The sequence below is a fragment of the Orycteropus afer genome, unplaced genomic scaffold, assembly GCF_000298275.1.
Source record: "Orycteropus afer afer isolate SDZICR_OR568_19922 unplaced genomic scaffold, OryAfe1.0 scaffold00306, whole genome shotgun sequence".
Classification (NCBI taxonomy): Eukaryota; Metazoa; Chordata; class Mammalia; order Tubulidentata; family Orycteropodidae; genus Orycteropus; species Orycteropus afer.
This window is the reverse complement of record NW_006921893.1, coordinates 2,378,873-2,396,930: the sequence shown is the minus strand read 5'-3', so window position 1 is coordinate 2,396,930 and position 18,058 is coordinate 2,378,873. Positions and strand designations below refer to the sequence as shown.

Here is an 18,058-nt window from a genome sequence, read left to right as displayed (position 1 = left end):
TACCACTCTGACAAGAATATACCACAAATGGGATGGCCTTAACAAACAGGAATTTATTCTTACAATTTGGAAGCTTTAAGTCCAAGTTCAAAGGGCCGGGCTCTAGGGGCTAGGTGAAAGCCCCTCAACCTTGGGGTCCAGCTCTGCCTCCTGCTCCTGGCCCACTGGAGACAGAGGAATTTCTTCATTCAGACAGCTGCTGGCTACTGAGGCTGAGAAGCCCCCAAGGTTGACAAGTAAAAAGGCACAGTCCTGATGATACCAAACCATATGGCAGGCCATTAACTTAAGTCCATTGTAAGTCCCAAGGTCAGCAGAGCACAGCAGGGTGCTGAGCAACGACACAGCTACATACAGCGTCCAAGCGTGCCATAGGCTAGAGACCATTCCTAAAAGCTTCTCCTTAAATACAGGAAGCAGACTACATACCCAAAGGCAGCTACCCAGCTGCTTGTGGTAGATCCCACCATGGAGTTGACTGCCAGTCTCCTCGTGGGGATTAACTACCACCAGCTACCCAGCCACTAAACCAGGCACAGACAAGTTGACACACAAACCAAACTACTACAATTCCACCCCTTGTCAACTTGGCACCCGTACAGATCTTCAATGGGCGGTATCTGTACAGGTCTCTTCCACTGGGTGGCTCCCATCCTCTAGTTCCTGAATGGTGACCTTACCCCTTGGCTTGGTGGGGCCGTTCCTCTCCCTCTTGGGCATGGCAACCCCACCCTCTCACTCTTGGGCAGCGGCTATGGTTCCATCCCACTGGCTCACATGAACGAGTAGCCCCACACTCCAGAACCAAGTTGGTGAAGGCCTGGCTCTTTGAAACCTAGGGGACTGCGATCATTCCACCCCCAAAGGCCATGGTTCTACCCTTTCAGGCTGAGGCAGCTCTGCTTCCGTTTCCTTGGTCTCCGCTTCTGCCGATTAATGCCAAAGGCAACCCACTCCACTGAAAAAAACCTGCCCAAACAGCACTCGGCTTTTTTGCTCCATGGGCCGGCCAACTTGCTACTCCATTTCATGCCGATCTATTCTACCAATTAATGCCTGAAGGCAACCCACTCCGCCAGTAAGCTGCCTAACCAAAGGCATCAAGCTTTCTCTTCTCTGCTAAGGCTGTCGCTGTCTCATGCCAGTTTTCTTGGCTCTGCTCCTGCAGTCTCTCATGCCAGTCTCTTGCCATCTGTCATGCCGTATGCCAGGGTCACTATGCCAGGGTCTCGGGTCAAGGACATACTCCACTCCTGTTTCCACATTTTAGGTATCTGTCAGAGCAGCACCCCACTCTTGATACCAAATTCTGCTCTGGTTACCTAGTACTGCTCTGACAAGAATATACCACAAATGGGATGGCCGGGATGGCCTTAACAAACAGGAGTTTATTCTTACAATTTGGAGGTTTTAAGTCCAAGTTCAAAGTGCTGGGCTCTAGGGGCTGGGTGAAAGCCCCTCAACCTTGGGGTCCAGCTCTGCTTCCTGCTCCCGGCCCACTGGAGCTAAAGGCATTTCTTTACTCAGACAGCTGCTGGCTGCTGAGGCTGAGAAGCCCCCAAGGTTGACAAGTAAAAAGGCACAGTCCCGATGTCACCAAACCACATGGCAGGCCATTAACTTAAGTCCATTGTAAGTCCCAAGGTCGGCAGAGCACGGCAGGGTGCTGAGTAACAACATGGCTACATGCAGGGTCCAAGCGTGCCATAGGCTAGAGATCATTCCCAAAGGCTTTTCCTTATATACAGGAAGCAGACCACATACCCAAAGGCAGCTACGCAGCTACCTGTGGTAGATCCCACCATGGAGTTGATTGCCAGTCTCCTCATGGGGATTAACTACCACCAGCTGCCCAGCCGCTCAACCAAGCCCAGCCAAGTTGACACACAAACTGAACTACCACAGACTCCTTATCTTTTTGAGACACATATGCAACCATTTTCACATGAAATTATACGTATCTGGGAATTGCTTCAAGATGATATTAAAGAGGAGAGAATGGATACAGGAGTACAGATGAAACAGGGTTATCCACAAGCTAACAGTTATTGAAGCTAAGTGCCATGTACATGGGATTTCACTGTACTATTTTGTCTACTTTTAATATGTTTAAATTCTTCATAATATACAATTAAAAAGCAGAGGAAAAAAAACTTAGCCAAAAGAGGGGAAAAAAAAAAATCACCAGTTGGTCACTGAACTTTCAGCAGTGTTTGAGAAAATGGGAGCATCATCTAGCCTGATGCTCACTAATATTTAAGAACAGTGATTTTATTTTTAAAGTGAGTTTATAATATTCTACTTTAAAATTAAGCTCAAATTACTAAACAAGTTATATACTAGTTTTCACTTTTTAAGACAGTGTGCTATTTGTGACATTTTGAATTGATATCTATTTGATGACTTGTTTCACTTTTTAAAACAGAATCTTTTGGAAACCAAATATTATATGGGAGCTCTGGTAGCACAGTGCCTAAGGCACTTGACTGCTCACCAGAAGGCTGGCAGTTCAAACCCACCAGCCACTCCTGGGAAGGAAGGTTGGGCAATCTACTTCCATAGTGATACTGACTCAGAAACCCAAGGAGGGGTCGCTATGAGTCGGGGCCGACTCAATGGCACACAACAACAACAACATTATATATTCAAGTAGTCTCTGATTTATGACAGAGTTCTGTTCCAATGATTTGGTAAAGTCTATTCTGACATAAGTCAAATATCTCTTTTTGTTTAAGTTTTTATAATTATTGCCTTTTATTAGCAGTATCTTTATAAATTTGATCATTATCTGTCTTGGGGGTTGACATGAGAATGATAACATCAGAAAATTACATGCTGCAACACTGTAGGTAGTACCCATTTCTAACCACAAGATGTTTAAAAAAAAACAAAAAACTTCCAAATCACACAGTCTTAAGCATGGTTCGTTGTAATTCAAACACTTCCTAAGCCAGGGACCACCTATATCTCATTTTATCTAAGCAAAAGAGACGACAAATTGAAGGAGCAAGAAGGTTGAGTATTGTCCTAGGCCACACAGCTAATAAATGGCAGAACCATTTTTGGAATCCAGACCTCACTCACTTCTGCTACCACAAGTACAGTATTTTTCTGAGCAACAGCATTCTTCCCCCCCCCCCTTAAAGGGATTTATATGGCCATTAAAATAATAGCAGCTATTTTACTGACTTACAAAATGATCCTACTGATTAGAGATGCATTCCTCAAGAATATCTGAAAGAACTATTATTAAAAATATATTACATGGTATTTTAAATAGAAATGTGGCTTTAAAATGTGTATTACTGAGGTAGTAACTATAACTTAGTTTAGATCTATAAAAAATAATAATTAGGCTATATCTGATAAATATTCAGCAAACAGACATTGCCCAATATAAATACCCTATAACAAGGAAAGTACCTGTAAAGCTTAAGGCTTAAACTTTAATAATCTACATTGTAAACAAGAAAAGAACCTGTAGATGCTCATGGAGTTTTCTTTGACAACTACTGGGACCTGAATTCTGCTACCCATAGGTTACAGTTTGCCTTTTCTGGTACCATTTTGTCATAGAACTTATAAAGCACATGTTAGGTGCACATGTGCAAGTGTATACTTATAAAGGTGATGATCAATAAAATATCTGGAAATACCATTTCTACATTGTTTTTGTTATACCTAAAGTTGAATGTCAATTTTTTGTTTTTAAATAGCTCATCAATTAAAATGAAATAAAACTATCGTGCTAGTTGATAGTTTATTTTTAATGTTTAAGAGAAAAAAAATGTATGGTCAGTATCACTCAAAGATTAGCACCAGTTATAAATACATAATCATTAAATAATTTCTATAAGATATCTAGTCATGTACGGTGTCCATTACATAGCAGGTGTGTAATAAATGTGTGCTAAGTAAATGACTTTAAATTTAAAAAACAAAACTTAACTCTAGGATAAAAGCCAAATTATACTCAATTGAAATTTCTGTGGTGTCTTTTCCTATCTCTTACCAAGAAAATCTCAAAGTCTTCATTAAATTGTAGTCTTCTTTGATGTACACAAAAGCAATCATATTTCATGTTCTAAATTTCTTAAAATAACTATGGGCAATTCTTTGAAAATATTGAAAGATACTGGCTGCCAATGCTAATGAAAATATAAGCATATATATAGTTATAAAACTTCTCCTCAAAAAAAATCGATAGTTCTTCTGGTAAATATTTTACCTGTCCTGGCTGCATAGCTATTCAAAGGGAATATTGTCAGAAATAAAGTATATATAATGAGACAAAAGATACTAAAAATTGGTTAAAATCTTTCATAGGAGCTCAAGCTGTATTTGTTATTAATTTAAGTTCATAATTTTACTCAATATTAGAGAACCATATCTTAAATTAAAAAAAAAAAAAAAAAATACTTAATATGGCCACTAGGACCTCTGGTGGCGCAGTGCCTAGGGCATCTGATTGCTAACAAGAAGGCTGGCAGTTCAAACCCACCAGCCATTCCACGGAAGGAAGACTGGGCAATCTATTTCCGAAAAGATTTACTGCCTCAGAAATCTAATGGGGGTTGCTATGAGTCGGAATCGACACGATAGCAGTGTGTTTGGTTTTTATGGTTTTAATATGACCACATACTTAAGGTACCTCACAATAACCCTTCAAGTTAAGTATTATTAACTTTATGAGGTATTGTCTTCATTTGCTCAAGGTCATAGTGCTAAATAGAGTTCCTAATCAAACTTAAGTCGGCCTGGAGCCAGAGCCTGCACTTCATTCTCTTACACCCTTGACTTCACAAACAGCCTTTCTCAGTAATTATGTGTGTTTCACCTTCAGAAACTGATTAAAAATAGCAGCTACACCTTGATCTTTCTATCCACTAAGTATTTTCTGAAAACTAGAAAGCAGAACTCATTCTATTTAAATAATATGTGATGAGAACCTATGCTTAATTTGAAGTTAAAAATTATATATTGGTCTAAATTCATCATGGTAAAAATCTTTCTTCAATTTCTGTAAGATAAATTTGAATAATCAAATATAAAATCAAATGAATTTTGTAAGGAAAATTAAAATGAATGCTCATGTTATAGGCTCCCTGTCTTAATGGGAAACATATTATATAATCTTATCTGTGATGAGACTAAAACCTAGATCCAATATGGTGCTGAAAAATATGTGATAATGGATCTTCAAGTTTATTTTCCTTACAGCAAGACAGAAAAAAGTCACACAATACATTTACGCTGTAACATTCAAACCAGGTGTATATTAATTTTAAAACTACTTTTTCTATTTTTTTCTCAAGAACACCAACAAGAATTACTCTCAAAAGCTTAAACTCATCAACTAAATAGCATCTTCCAGTTGCAACCAACAACAACCACATTCATTAGGCTTACAATAAACAGGTTTTTCCTGAAAGATATTGAAGCAATATGTTGATCACATACTATGGCTTTTCTGAAGATAACAATAACAACAACAAAGTAACAATAATTAAACACTCTATCCCATTCAAGTTTCTATTCTATCAGAATTAAATTAAACCTAATTAAAAGGCCTTCTACAAAGAGGGGGGAATTGCATCTGATAGGCTTTCCCCAGTTTTTCCACTATCCCAATTACATTATAGTCATCCAACCTATACTTAACAGTTAAAAATTGGTTTCCTCTTGTCTAATATAAATAAATGCAAAACCAAAGATGTTTCCTAGTCAAAGATTCCTCTTGGGACTATATTAAGAAACAAAAAATGGAATGGGTTAGTTATTTTAGACAATTTTAATAATTTACCATGACTTTCAAGACTGAAGCAATGCATTAACTTTCTGTTTACAAATATAAAATGCCATGTGTAATTTTAAGAATCAATAAAGTGATAATAAAAGGAGAGTTATTATAATGACATGCATTATTTGCCTGGTTAAGACAACAAAGCTGTGGTGACTATATTCAAAGTAAGAACAAATGGGTTCTATGTTATATCCTAAAGTGTTTCTCTCTCAGTTAAGGTTTAGGACAGTTTTGTGACTTACAGATTTTGCCTTTTATTTTTTTGCCTGCTCTCTGGTTCTTAGCTAATGGAGGGTGTAGCATAACTGAGCTATAGATAAGAGGATGTCAGCATATATACCAGGCAATTCTCCTTTACTTTCCTGTAAGGACAGAAGAAAATCTAGGCTCCCCTCCAAAGCAGCGCTATGGCCAAATATAATAATTGGCAGGTGCCCCAATATATTATTTGGTGTGGACATCAGAATTCCAGAATGCATCTGGCAGGGATAAATAAGATTTTTTCCCCCTTAATGTAAGGATCAAATCATGCCTTCAGTCACATGTATAATGGACCTTTTTCCTTCATTTTGAAATTGGAGCAATAATACCACCTCACAGGGTGAAGAAAAATCTCTATATACATGTGAAAGCATCTAGGTCAGTGCCTTGTGTATGCATTAAAAATTTAAAAATAAAAAGGAAAAGGTATTGACTTGAATATGATCTAAGTTTAGTATTTTAAACTTGAGTAGCAAATATATTCTATTATTTTCCACTTTCAAACTGTATCTACAGTAAGCTTTTGATCACTGAGTCACCATAAAATTTTTCCTCTCACTTTACATGCTTCTAGGAGGCATCCTCCCCACATCATCACTCTCAGCCGTATTATATCTATGTGAAGAGGCAATGTGGTACAGTAATTAAAAGCCGCATCTTATGTGTGAATAATAATGACAATAATTTCTACCTCAGAGTTGTTGAATAAATTAAATGAGCTAATACATATAAAACACTTAGAACATGGTGAGATGTTAGCTATTATTATCAAATGCATATTATATTAGTTGTATCTAAAAATAGATTTGTAGCATGCCATCTGAATTCAGATAATGAAAGCTTTAAACTAAGCAAACATAATTAAGAAACATTTTTATTTTAAAAATTGCCAAAATATAATGTCTTCTTTTATCAGTTTTTTGAAGATTATTCACATAATTGGAATCTCTGTTCCTGCTCCATAAACATGGATAAAAGAGAATGTTGAGAACAGCCAAATGAAATTAAAAATTTTATCATTAATTTTAATCCACTGTATATACCCAAACCTACAGTAAACAAATGAAAAATCACTCTGATACATTTCAAATTAAAATAAACATTGCCAAATATTGGTTACATTCCATGTAAATTATTTCCTTTTAATACAGCAATCTCATGCTAGCCTTTGCTTGCATACCAATATTACAATGTAATCATGTAAACTCTATCCTATATTTCTGTGGTATATTTCAGGACATCTCTAATAACATCTGAGAATTATTTTTCTAACAGCAATTAAATTGCTAATAGCTATACAATATCTTTTCTAAAACTGATAGCACTTAATATTTTTAAACAAGACAGGAGTGTTTAGAAAGAAGAGTATGGCTTCTTGTTGCAGCAATTTAACTAAATTTCACAGTAGTTGCTTAAGAATCGTTGTTGTTATGTGCCTTCCAGTCAGACCCAACTCACAGCGACCCCTCCTTGGGTTTCCAAGGCAGTATCACTACGGAAGTAGATTGCCCAACCTTAGGAATTTTAAAGATTTCCTAAATCACCTCCCTCTCACATTTTATGAAGAAACTGAGGTTCTCTAATACTGAAGTACTGATAGATTCAAGACTATAACCTAGGTTTCCTGGCTTCTAATCAAATAAACGCTCCTTTGCATTTTTTTCCGTATCAAATTTAATCTAGTCATCGATAATTACTCAAATGGATATCTCTTTGCCAAAAAAAAAAACTAATTCAAAAGAATAGTTGTTTAAACACACACACACACACACACAAAAGAACTACAGTCATGTAACTAAGCATCACAATAGCCAGTTTCCTTACTAGTTATGATTATTTTTAAGATCATTAGGAGTTTGTTGTCACAAAAGATCTTTTCATGTATTTATTTCTCTTGCGATGTTAGAACCACCCCCACAGTTCCTCGCCCCACTATACACACACACACACACACACACTCACTCCTCCTAAAAATGGGGGCAGGGAACAGAAATCAGCAATTTTCTTCCTAATCCCACCATATTTGAGCCAGGTACTTTGATCTTTTACTTTTCCATCCTCAGTATAACAGAAATCATTCTAAGGGAAGAGTTAGGACCTATCAATACCTTTTAATATCAATCTTGGTCTATCTTATTATTATTTCATAAACCAGCTTGTACTCTAAGGAAACTATCTGATCAAAAAAATGTTAAACACATTCCATTAGCCGCCCCCCCCCAAAAAAAAAAACGTATTAGTGACATGCATACAAGCACAGTTTATTCATTTTCTGAAATGCTGGTTTTTTCCAAAGCAAACATTTATCAAAAGTCAGTAGTAACCTAAGCATGGAAAACAGATCACAAGTTCACATACATTCACTCTGTCAGTGTACAGCAGTAAAGAAAGAAAAGTGTATTCAATTCTGAGCCAAATTTAATCTGGTTAAAACGTACATAACGTCATTCCAGACTGTTAAAATTAGAAATCTTTATAAAATTCATAAATTACCTTTGCTCTTAATTTCCTTTAAATTTATGTTCAAAGGAATATCAAGAGCAACTTGTTAAAAATAGATGTCACGTGATTGCCAATGTCTTAAACAGCCTTTCACCTGACCATTAAAGAATACTCTCTCTTTGGTTTCAGTAAAAACCCTTTCTAAAAGCAAATGTCAACAGCTTTTTGCTATTTAGGCCTATTACTAGAAAAGAAAAAAAATCTAAAATGGAATTTAACCAACTATTTTAAGATACATCCCAACCATTTTACCTGAATCCTTAAAGACACAATGGATATTTTAACTCCTTGAAACGACATGGGGTTCTCTTAGCAAACTTCTCCTTCCCCTAAGCAAATTACTGATTAAAACAGCTAATTCTGCTTGAGCTATCATATTTGGGAACATTGCAACTATTTTGTAATATATTTCAGGATTGGCAGAAAGATTTCTAAAATAACCTTCTAGCTTTGGTAGCGTAATGCCTAAAGCATTTGACTGCTAACCAGAAGGCTGGTGGTTCAAACCCACCAGCCACTCCTCGGAGAAAGATTGGGCAATCTACTTCCACAGTGATACTGCCTCGGAAACCCAAGGAAGGGTTGCTACGTGTCGGATCCGACTTGACCGCAGTGAGTTTGTTTGTTTGTTTTAGCTGTAGCACATGTATATGTGTGCATACGTATGTACCAAAAAAAAAAAACCCTCACTGCCGTGGAGGACTCACAACAACCCCTCCTTGTGTTTGCATGGTGGTATCTCTACAGAAGTAGATTGCCCAGTCTTCCTTCCGAGGAGTGGCTGATGGGTTTGAACTGCCAGCCTCTGGTTAGCAGTCAAATGCCTTAGGCACTACCCACCAGAGCTCCCGCATATGTATGTGTGCATGTATATATAGTGTTGTCAGCTGCCTTGTAGCCGACCCCACGTGGGCAAAGTACAACTGATCCATAGGGTTTTCAAGGCTGTGACCTTTCAAAAGCAGATCACTGGGCCTGTCTTTGGGATGCCTCTGGGGGGGTTCACAACGCCAACCTTTCAGCTAGCAGTTGAATGTTTAACTAGTTACACCACCCAGGGATTGTGTGTGTGCATGTGCATGTATGTGTGCATGTGTATGTCTGCATGTGCACACACACACGCATGTATGGGTATAGAGAGAGAGACAGAAACAGACAGAGAGATACACTCTTGTTAGTTATTTTTCTTAACCAAGAGTGTGTACTCTTATTAGCTGTGTACTCTGGGGTCAGTTATTACAACTTTCTGATACTCAATTTCCTCATCTGTAAAATGGGAATAATAACTGACCTTATAAGGTTGTAATAAAGGACTGATTCAATGTTAGTTATTATTACCCTATAAAGATTTACTAAATGCATATAAATCATTATATCCCCAAAATATACAAATTTAGTATATATAGTTTAATTATAGTTTAATGTTCAAGTAACCATGAAATTCTCTTTATCTTGTTTCTATCAACTAAACTGGCTGATCATTAATTCAAAAACATCCAAAAATGTGTCTTGGGCCAGAATTAAGAGGATACACTGGTAGAAAGAAAGACAAGTGATCTTTCCCTGGATCTATTTTTAGCAATGGGTTTAATTTTCTACACCCTTAGTGTTAACTCTGAAAAATAAATAGGTGAAAGACACCATAAGAGATTGATTCTGAGATCAACAATTTCATAGTATTTAAAAATAAATGTACATGAAGAAAACATTTAGATCATTTGTCTCTCACTATCAATCCTTACTAACACAAGGCAGACCAGAATTTATAAAGTTCTTTAAGAGATACTGCTGGACTGATCGATTTAGACTGTTCAGACTGTAAGGTGTGGAAGCGGGTGTCCAGTTTAAAGTGCAATCAATGAGAAAACTGAAATTCAGTAACTGGTTTTCAATGAATATCTTATAGGGCAGGAAGAACTGCATTTGGTTACATAGTTACTGTATATGAGCAGAGAATGGTCATGAGTTTCCTCAATGAAATAAATCTATACCTATATATTATTTACACTCACCTAAGTAAGTAGGAAAAACCAATCCTGATTCTCTAGTCAGGTAAGAAAGGTATTACAGTTAATAGTTATGACATCACTAGCTACCTGGTAGTCATAATGTTGCCAATTCATAAGATTATCTATGGCTACAATTAGAAAACTGTCAAAGAAACAGCTGAATATTTGTTCCAAATTACATTTCTCTGCTACTAAAATAATATCTGATAATTAATTCATTTTCTATCTAAGAGCTCAGATGTGAACAAGGACAATTCAAAATCTCTTAGGTAAATAGATACATCATGACTATTTCCTAATTCATTTAAATCTATTACTGGAACATAATCTTACCGGAAAAGGAAAAATGTTGTCAGCTCTGTTCAAGCTATCTTCCATCCAGGATTTGGGAGCAAAGGCAGAGCTGGGCCGAGCATACTTCTGGAGCTGAATATGATTGCTTGCAAAATTTTTCTTCAGAGGTGAGATGGAGTTCAGGGGTGTTATTCCTCCATTCAGCCCTCTGCGGTGATCTCGACCTTGGGAGCCTCCCCAGCCGCCATATCCACCACCCCCTGGGCTCCAGGAAGAAGATGGTGTCGGAGAGGGACTCTGATAGCTGCTCCATGGAGAAGGGGGTTTGTTAAGATTATTCGCCAAATGAGGCAGCTGGTTGAAAGCAGCATTTCTGTGAGTGAAAGGCGGGGGATGGGGACTGGCAGGAGACCTCCTTTGCTGCTGATGCTGGCTGTGATGATGCTGGAAATGAGGGTGATGAGGGTGGTGCTGTGACAGGGGCCCGATCTGAGGGGAGAAGCTGCCTCCGAAGCCAGGGCTGACATGGTGGGGAAAATTTTGAAACAACAGAGCACCGTTATTTGCTGAAGCAGCAGGGACCCCTCCCTGGTGAAAGAAACTTGCATCTTCATTGATTATTGTAGAGGAAGAAGGTGCTATCGCTGCTGACCAGTTACTGAACCCAGTAAGAGACGATGCACTAGATGTCAAGGGTTGGGTCGAAGTCCCTAGCCCTGTGGCTTCCTGATAATCAAACCCTGTCAACACTGGTGATTCGATTCTTATTTTTTCCTTCCCACTGCCATTTTCCGAAGAATTGTCTCCTTGATTTTCTTCAGATTTTGCCTTCTCTGTTTCAGGTAGTATCCCAGCTTCCTGACCTGGACTAGGGGAGAGCTGCTGCTTTTCTAGAGGGTCCTGCTGTTCCTGTTGCTGACTTTTGGCTTTTTCTGACCCCAAGATTTCGTCCTGTATGTTATGGGTAGCTGGGGCAGGAAAGAGCCAGGCTGACCCAGCACTGCTGCCATTGGCAGCTGTGTTATTATTTATAAAAGCAGCAGGGCTGGGGGTGGCATTTTGGTGATGGTGTGGAGGCTGCAGATGTGGATGGAATCTGACTGGAAAAGCAGATTTATTCCCAGTATTGCTTTGCACTAGCACTCCAAACCCGTAATCCCCCATTTATTATTTTTAGGATCAGAATCTTACAATAATAAAAAAAAAAAAAATGACAACCTGATGTCTCACACCTTTCTCTTCAAATTTTAAGTTGTTTTTTTGTTTGAAATGTCTTATTTATAGCTAGCTCAAAGATCGAAGCTTATCCCCACCCTAAATAGTTCTGATTTGGAATTCTGGTCTCTGAAAAACAACAACAAAAGAACTAAAAAAATCTCTTAAAACATTGACGTGAATCCAATTGGGCTTATTTCTAGGAGGGAATAAAATGAAGAGGGTAAAAATCAAGTCTTTGGTTAGTAAAATAGGCGCTTTCTTTTTCGAAAGGAAAATACACATGAATGACAAAAACACAGCTTCTCAATCATCTATGGATGTAGAAGAATAAGCATTGCGCGGAGTAAAAATATATTTATATATATAATTTAACAATCACATATGGTCTTCCTCAGCAGTTTAGATTCACTCACATAAAAATTAGAACAGGGCTAAGGGGAGAATACGTTCTTTTCTTGGCAGCTTGGTTTTAAAAATCAGGAATAATTTAAGAACATTATATATTATATATTATATATATAGATTATATTAGGTGATCTGGGCTGGGACTTGAATTTCTGGTTGCGGGAGTGGAAATCAGCATTGACTAATGGAGGGATGATTGCAGGGAGGTTTCTGCTATTCCTGGTCCTGTTTCTGCTCTTTCACAGGGTGCAATTTGGGCCTCTCGGGCTGTTGCTGAGGCTCCGGGTGCAGATCTTGCTGCGGTCGCTGTTCCTGGGCTTCCCCCGGCCTCCTCTCCCCCATGAAATGGGTTGGAAACACCCGTTTCTCCCTCTTGAAGGGATCGCGATCAGAAAGGATTAGGGAGACTCGAAGAGGGCGAGCTTGGGGCCCGGGGGTGCGGGGACCAAGGGGGTGACCTGGAAGGTCCTGCGGTCTCTGCCTCTTCCCCTCTCTGCGGCTCCGGGTTTTTTTTCCCTCATGGGACCCAGGGGCGGTTTGTTCAGTTCTCTCAGTTCGATTCTCCGCAGGGGGAAAAAAGAGGAAAGAAAGGAAAAAACCCACTGCTGTGGTACTCTAAAGGAGAAAGGACTCCCCTCTTTGCTCGCTCTCTCTCTTTTCCCCCAGATTTTTTTTAAAAACTATAATTTAGAAGGCTTTTGTTTCTCCTCACGGTTGCTGGGCCGTCGTCGTCGCCGCCGCCGCCGTCGTCGCTTTACCCTGGCGCCGCAGTCCCCGCTGTCTTTGCTGCGGAGTCCACCTGGCTCTTCTTTTTCTTTCCTTCTTCCTCCTCTTCTTCCTCTGCTGTCGCCGCTGCCGCCGCCGCCGCCGCCACCGCCTCCCGGTGCCCGGGTCCCGCAGCCGCGGCTGAGTCCTTCTCCTCAGGACGGAGCCGAGTGAAATGACAACCAGCTGGAAAGACCGAGAGACACTTCCGGTTCGAGGAGGGAGGGGTGGAGTACAGGGGACGCCCCACCCACCTGCCAGAAGACCAATAAGATGTTAGAATTTAGGTCCTACCACGCCTCCTCGACTCAAGTACCCTCCCAGGAAGGTCGAAAAGTTGCCTCGAGAGACGCCCCTTCCGTCTACGCCTCGCCCAGTGAGGCCCAGAGACTGGAACCCGCGCCCCCATCCCCACCCTGAGTGAGCGCAGCTGGTGGCCATCTTTGGAATGGGCAAAGGACTTCTTAGATGTTTATCTTTCCTAATCAGGCTTTGCAGGAGGAGCGTATGGAGATGCGCCGAAGAAAAATCAGTCCTCGCGATTGGCGGAAAAGAGTCAAGGGATTGGGGGATCAAAATGGCGACCCGTGAAACCCTAGGTGAACAGGAGGGCTGCCCACAGTAAACGTGGTTCCCCGGGCCTCAAGTGCTGTGACCCAAGCTCCGCCTCAGAGGGATCTGGAAGGGGAGGAGGGTGTTCCCTGCGGCTGTGCTGTGACTAGAAGTGCGTCTGCTGTGGACCTGAATGTGGACTTGGCGTGGTACTCTCCTTCATCTTCCACCCCCACCCCCAACATGCTCTCTAGCAACCTGTGTCAGACTTCTGTGTTGTGTAGAATCTCAGGTACAAATATAAAGGTTTCTGTGGGAACCCTGGTGGTGTAGTGCCTAAGGCATTTGACTGCTAACCAGAATGCTGGCGGTTCAAATCCACCAGCCACTCCTGGGAAGGAGAGCTGGGCAATCTACTTCCTTAGTGATAACCCCTCGAAAACCCAAGGAGAGGTCGCTAGGAGTTGAATTCTATTGGAGGGCAGTGAGCAGTGAGGTGTTTTTTTTGTTTTGTTTTGTTTTTTAAATATGTGTCTGTGCCTGAGCCCCATCTCCATGATCTAGTCCACCCTACACGCAATACCACAGGGACAGTTCCTAAACAAGAATCTTGGTATGGTCCTCTCCTACTCATCATATGTCTTCTATAACTGCCCATTATTTCGAGGATGAAGGCCAAACAAACTCCTTAGTGTTGTATTCCAAGCCTTTCTACTCTGATCTGTATATCTGAACACCTCAAAAAAAAAAAAAAAAAAAAATCTCACTGCCATGGAATGGGATCCGACTCATAGCGATCCCTCCTTGGGTTTCCGAGGCGGTATCACTACGGAATTAGATTGCCCCTCATCTCCCTTCAAATGCCCAGTACCAAGATGCTCCCTGGATACTCTTCAGTGCCTTTTTACTTGCCCTTTCCTCTGTTCTACGCTTTGTAAACTCCTGTTTAGCTTCCGGAATCCATCCAAAAGCCATCAACTCGTGTCTTTTGAATTTCCTCAGGAGCTTCCACATCTTGCCATACATGTACATAATACACTTGTTTACCACACTTTGTTGTAATGGTTGCTTACATCTCTCAGATTGTGCTGGGGGCTCTTTGAGGAGAGGACATCGTAAATAGGTCTCAGTGAATAAATGCTTAAGAAATGAATGAAACAAACTTGGAGCAATGTCTTCTCTGATTGATAACTCCCCTTCACAAGTCTGAATTAATATTGCTCTTTATACACCCATGTTGTTGTTGTTGTTGTTGTTATGTGCCATCGAGTCAGACCGACTCATAGCTACCCCTCCTTGGGTTTCCAAGGCGGTATCACTACAGAAGTAGATTGCCCCATCTTCCTTCCGAGGAGTGGCTGACAGGTTTGAACCGCCAGCCTTCTGGTTAGCAGTCAATGCCTTAGGCATTACGCCACCAGATCTCCTATTATACACTCATAGCATTTTTTTTTTTTATGGCGCAAACAATCTTTATTGGTGACAACCAGACATGAGAAGGAGGATAGACAGCTCTTGCTTCAGATGCGGCATTCACAGTCAAGAGTCTAGCCACAGCTCTCTGAAAGCACACCCACAGCATTTGATTTGCAGCTCACATCTCTCAAACTTCATCATTTAGATATTTGCTCTCTAGGGGACCTATGCCTTTATTCATCTTTTACAGTCCCACCACTATGATCACCATCAGGACCTACGGTAATGGCTAGCTCTTAGCACAAGCTCCAAAGATGTTGAATAAATGAATTTTTTCTTCAGCATGAAATAGGAAATGGAAGAAAAAGACATCATGGTAGAGTCAGTAGCGACTATGGCAAAACTAAAGAAAAAAGAGCAATTAAAGACTTTTAAGAAGAATCTTATGAATAATGGTAGCTTCCATTTCATTTTGATAGCCTTCCCCCAGTGGCCCCAGCCTGGAGAATTTCTGCTGCCTATCCCTCATTCCACCAACACCTCCATGGAGCTTAAATCAGACAGTAATTTAATTCTTTTTCATTGTATCATGAATATGAGTTTTGCCTCTGCAATTCTATTGCAAGTCTTTGACAGTAGGGATTGGATCTTACTCTGTAGTTTATTCCCTTCAACTGGATACACCTTGAGACTAAGCTGGTTCAATTATGGGCCATTTTCTTGAGAATACATTCCTTGATTACCCCCCTCTCTTTTGTATGAGCTAAATGGCCCTCCTCTGTGCTCCCTTAACATCTTGTAGGTTCCTTGATAGTTGTGAGTGGGTTAGTTATTTGAGGGCAGAGGTTGTGTCTGATTAATTTTTGTTTCCAGTGAGCAGCAGAAGGTCTAATACAGAGCAGACTCAGGACATGTTTTTTGAATGAATGAATGTTCAGTGTCCAGTCGATGTTTAAGGGTGTTTTGGAGCTAAAAGTACAATGTCTAAAATGGCAGCTGTAACTTACAGGAGAGAGGACAACAGTCATTGGAACCATAAAGACCTGAATTAGAATCCGAGCTCTGCTACTTCCTGGTTGTACAGCCTTGGACATCACCTCTGCAAGCCTCTGGTTCCTTGTCTATAAAATGTGGATGGTACTTCCTCCTCACAGAGTTAGTCTGTGTAAATTATATGAGAGACATTTGAAGTGCTGGGTTCCTAGGAGTTGTTAAAAAAATGTCAGTTCCTTATTAACATATTAAGTGCAGAGATATATTTCACACATGTCATTTGCCTAGAAGCAGCTGCATGCATGAGGGAATCCAGAAATTTGTCTAGGTTTGTAGAGGGAGGAGGCACACCAAGAGCCACCATTAGGATGCAGCTAGATTAGTCTGATCTTCCAAGGCAAAATCAAGGGTGGGTAGTAGATTTGGGCTGGCCTGATGCCAGGATGATCAATAGACATCAGCCAGGTCTCTGCTTCGGAACTGGGAATGTGGGAGACGGAACCAAAACCAGTTGCCATGGAATTGATTCTGACTCATGAACTGTGCTCCACAGGGTTTTCAATGACTGATTTTTTTGGAGGCCTTTCTTCCAAGGCACCTCTGGGTGGACTCAAACCTCCAGCTTTTTGGTTAACAACCTCATGTGTTAACTGCACTACTCAGGGACTCCACAGGAGGAAAAAGAGGAAACAATTATCTTGGGTCAGTTGCTTACTCAGAAACCCAGGATACTCAGTCCAGGGTTGCCCTCTTTAGAAACATTCTAGCCTCAGAAACTGTCCCATGGTAACCATGACAACGATTCAGCAGCTCCATTTAGAATCTCCAAACGGATCTACAGTTGCAGAGGAGTGCTGGCTTGAACACTGCTGGCAGCCGAGAGTTCCTTTTATGAAGCGTGCTCACTGGGAAGCTTCCTGGTTGCACAGAAAACAAACTCTGCCCCAGTATGAAGGGACTACCAGATAAAAAAAACTCCTCCCTGTCCAGCTGGGGCAGACACACCTTCAGAGGAGTAGTAGGTTGATGAGTGTCTGTGCCCTGTTGGCTACTACCCAGACTCCTCTGGGATTTGAGGTCAACCACACCCCAAAACCAGAGCTTCCAAGGTAGCAGTGCCTTAATATCTTCTTCACCAACCTCTTTTAAAGCTTGGCAGGCAATACAAATCTCACTCTATAATCACATAGGGTGAACTCTGTCCCACTTCAACTCTAATGTCCTCTGTCACTGTCCTCAAAGCGTACAGTGTCAGCCTTCTCCCAACAATCCACATCACACCCAAGCTCCTCAGGGGGTTGATTACCTTAACAATCAGGGCCACCACCCAACATCAATTGGACTGTGTACTGCACAGCATTACAGTATGTGAATGCTGCCCCCTGAAGTTGTGCAATGCAGCCGCCCTGCTCCAGTTTGTTCCCATAAGACACAGAGGCCCATTATGCAAATATACAGAACACCCATACAGAACAGCCACTGGATACCACCATAAATTACATAAGCACATGCTCACTGCAAGCAGAAATATTTAAAGTAGCCAATTCTTTTAGAATTGGTGGCCCAGGAGTTTTTGTAATGAATTCAAAGGACATGGTGTCCTTGGTGTTGGTTTTGGGTTAAAGCCGTGGTAAGAAGACAAGTCTGGGCAGGTTCATGCTTCAGCCTCCCCCAGAGATTAATACCCAGTAGCTACTTTGCCTGGTAGCATGAACACACATTCTAATGTGGTGGTTGAGTATACATTTTAATGAAATTTAAAGGAAATAATAACCAAAGGCAGGTCCTGTGAAGAAAGAGGAGGAGAGAAGGAATTACTCTTGGATATATATACTTCAAG

General features: G+C 40.6%; 1 protein-coding gene across 1 annotated transcript in view; it reads right to left on the bottom strand.

The window, feature by feature from the left end:
- Positions 1-12,033, bottom strand: part of CPEB4 (cytoplasmic polyadenylation element binding protein 4) — an 83,470-nt gene extending 71,437 nt beyond the window's left edge. Inside the window, exon 1 of the mRNA XM_007951661.2 lies at positions 10,909-12,033. Within this exon, the coding sequence (XP_007949852.1) occupies positions 10,909-12,033 (1,125 nt within the window). The remainder of the gene's footprint in view (positions 1-10,908) is intronic.
- Between the last annotated feature and the right edge of the window lie 6,025 nt (positions 12,034-18,058).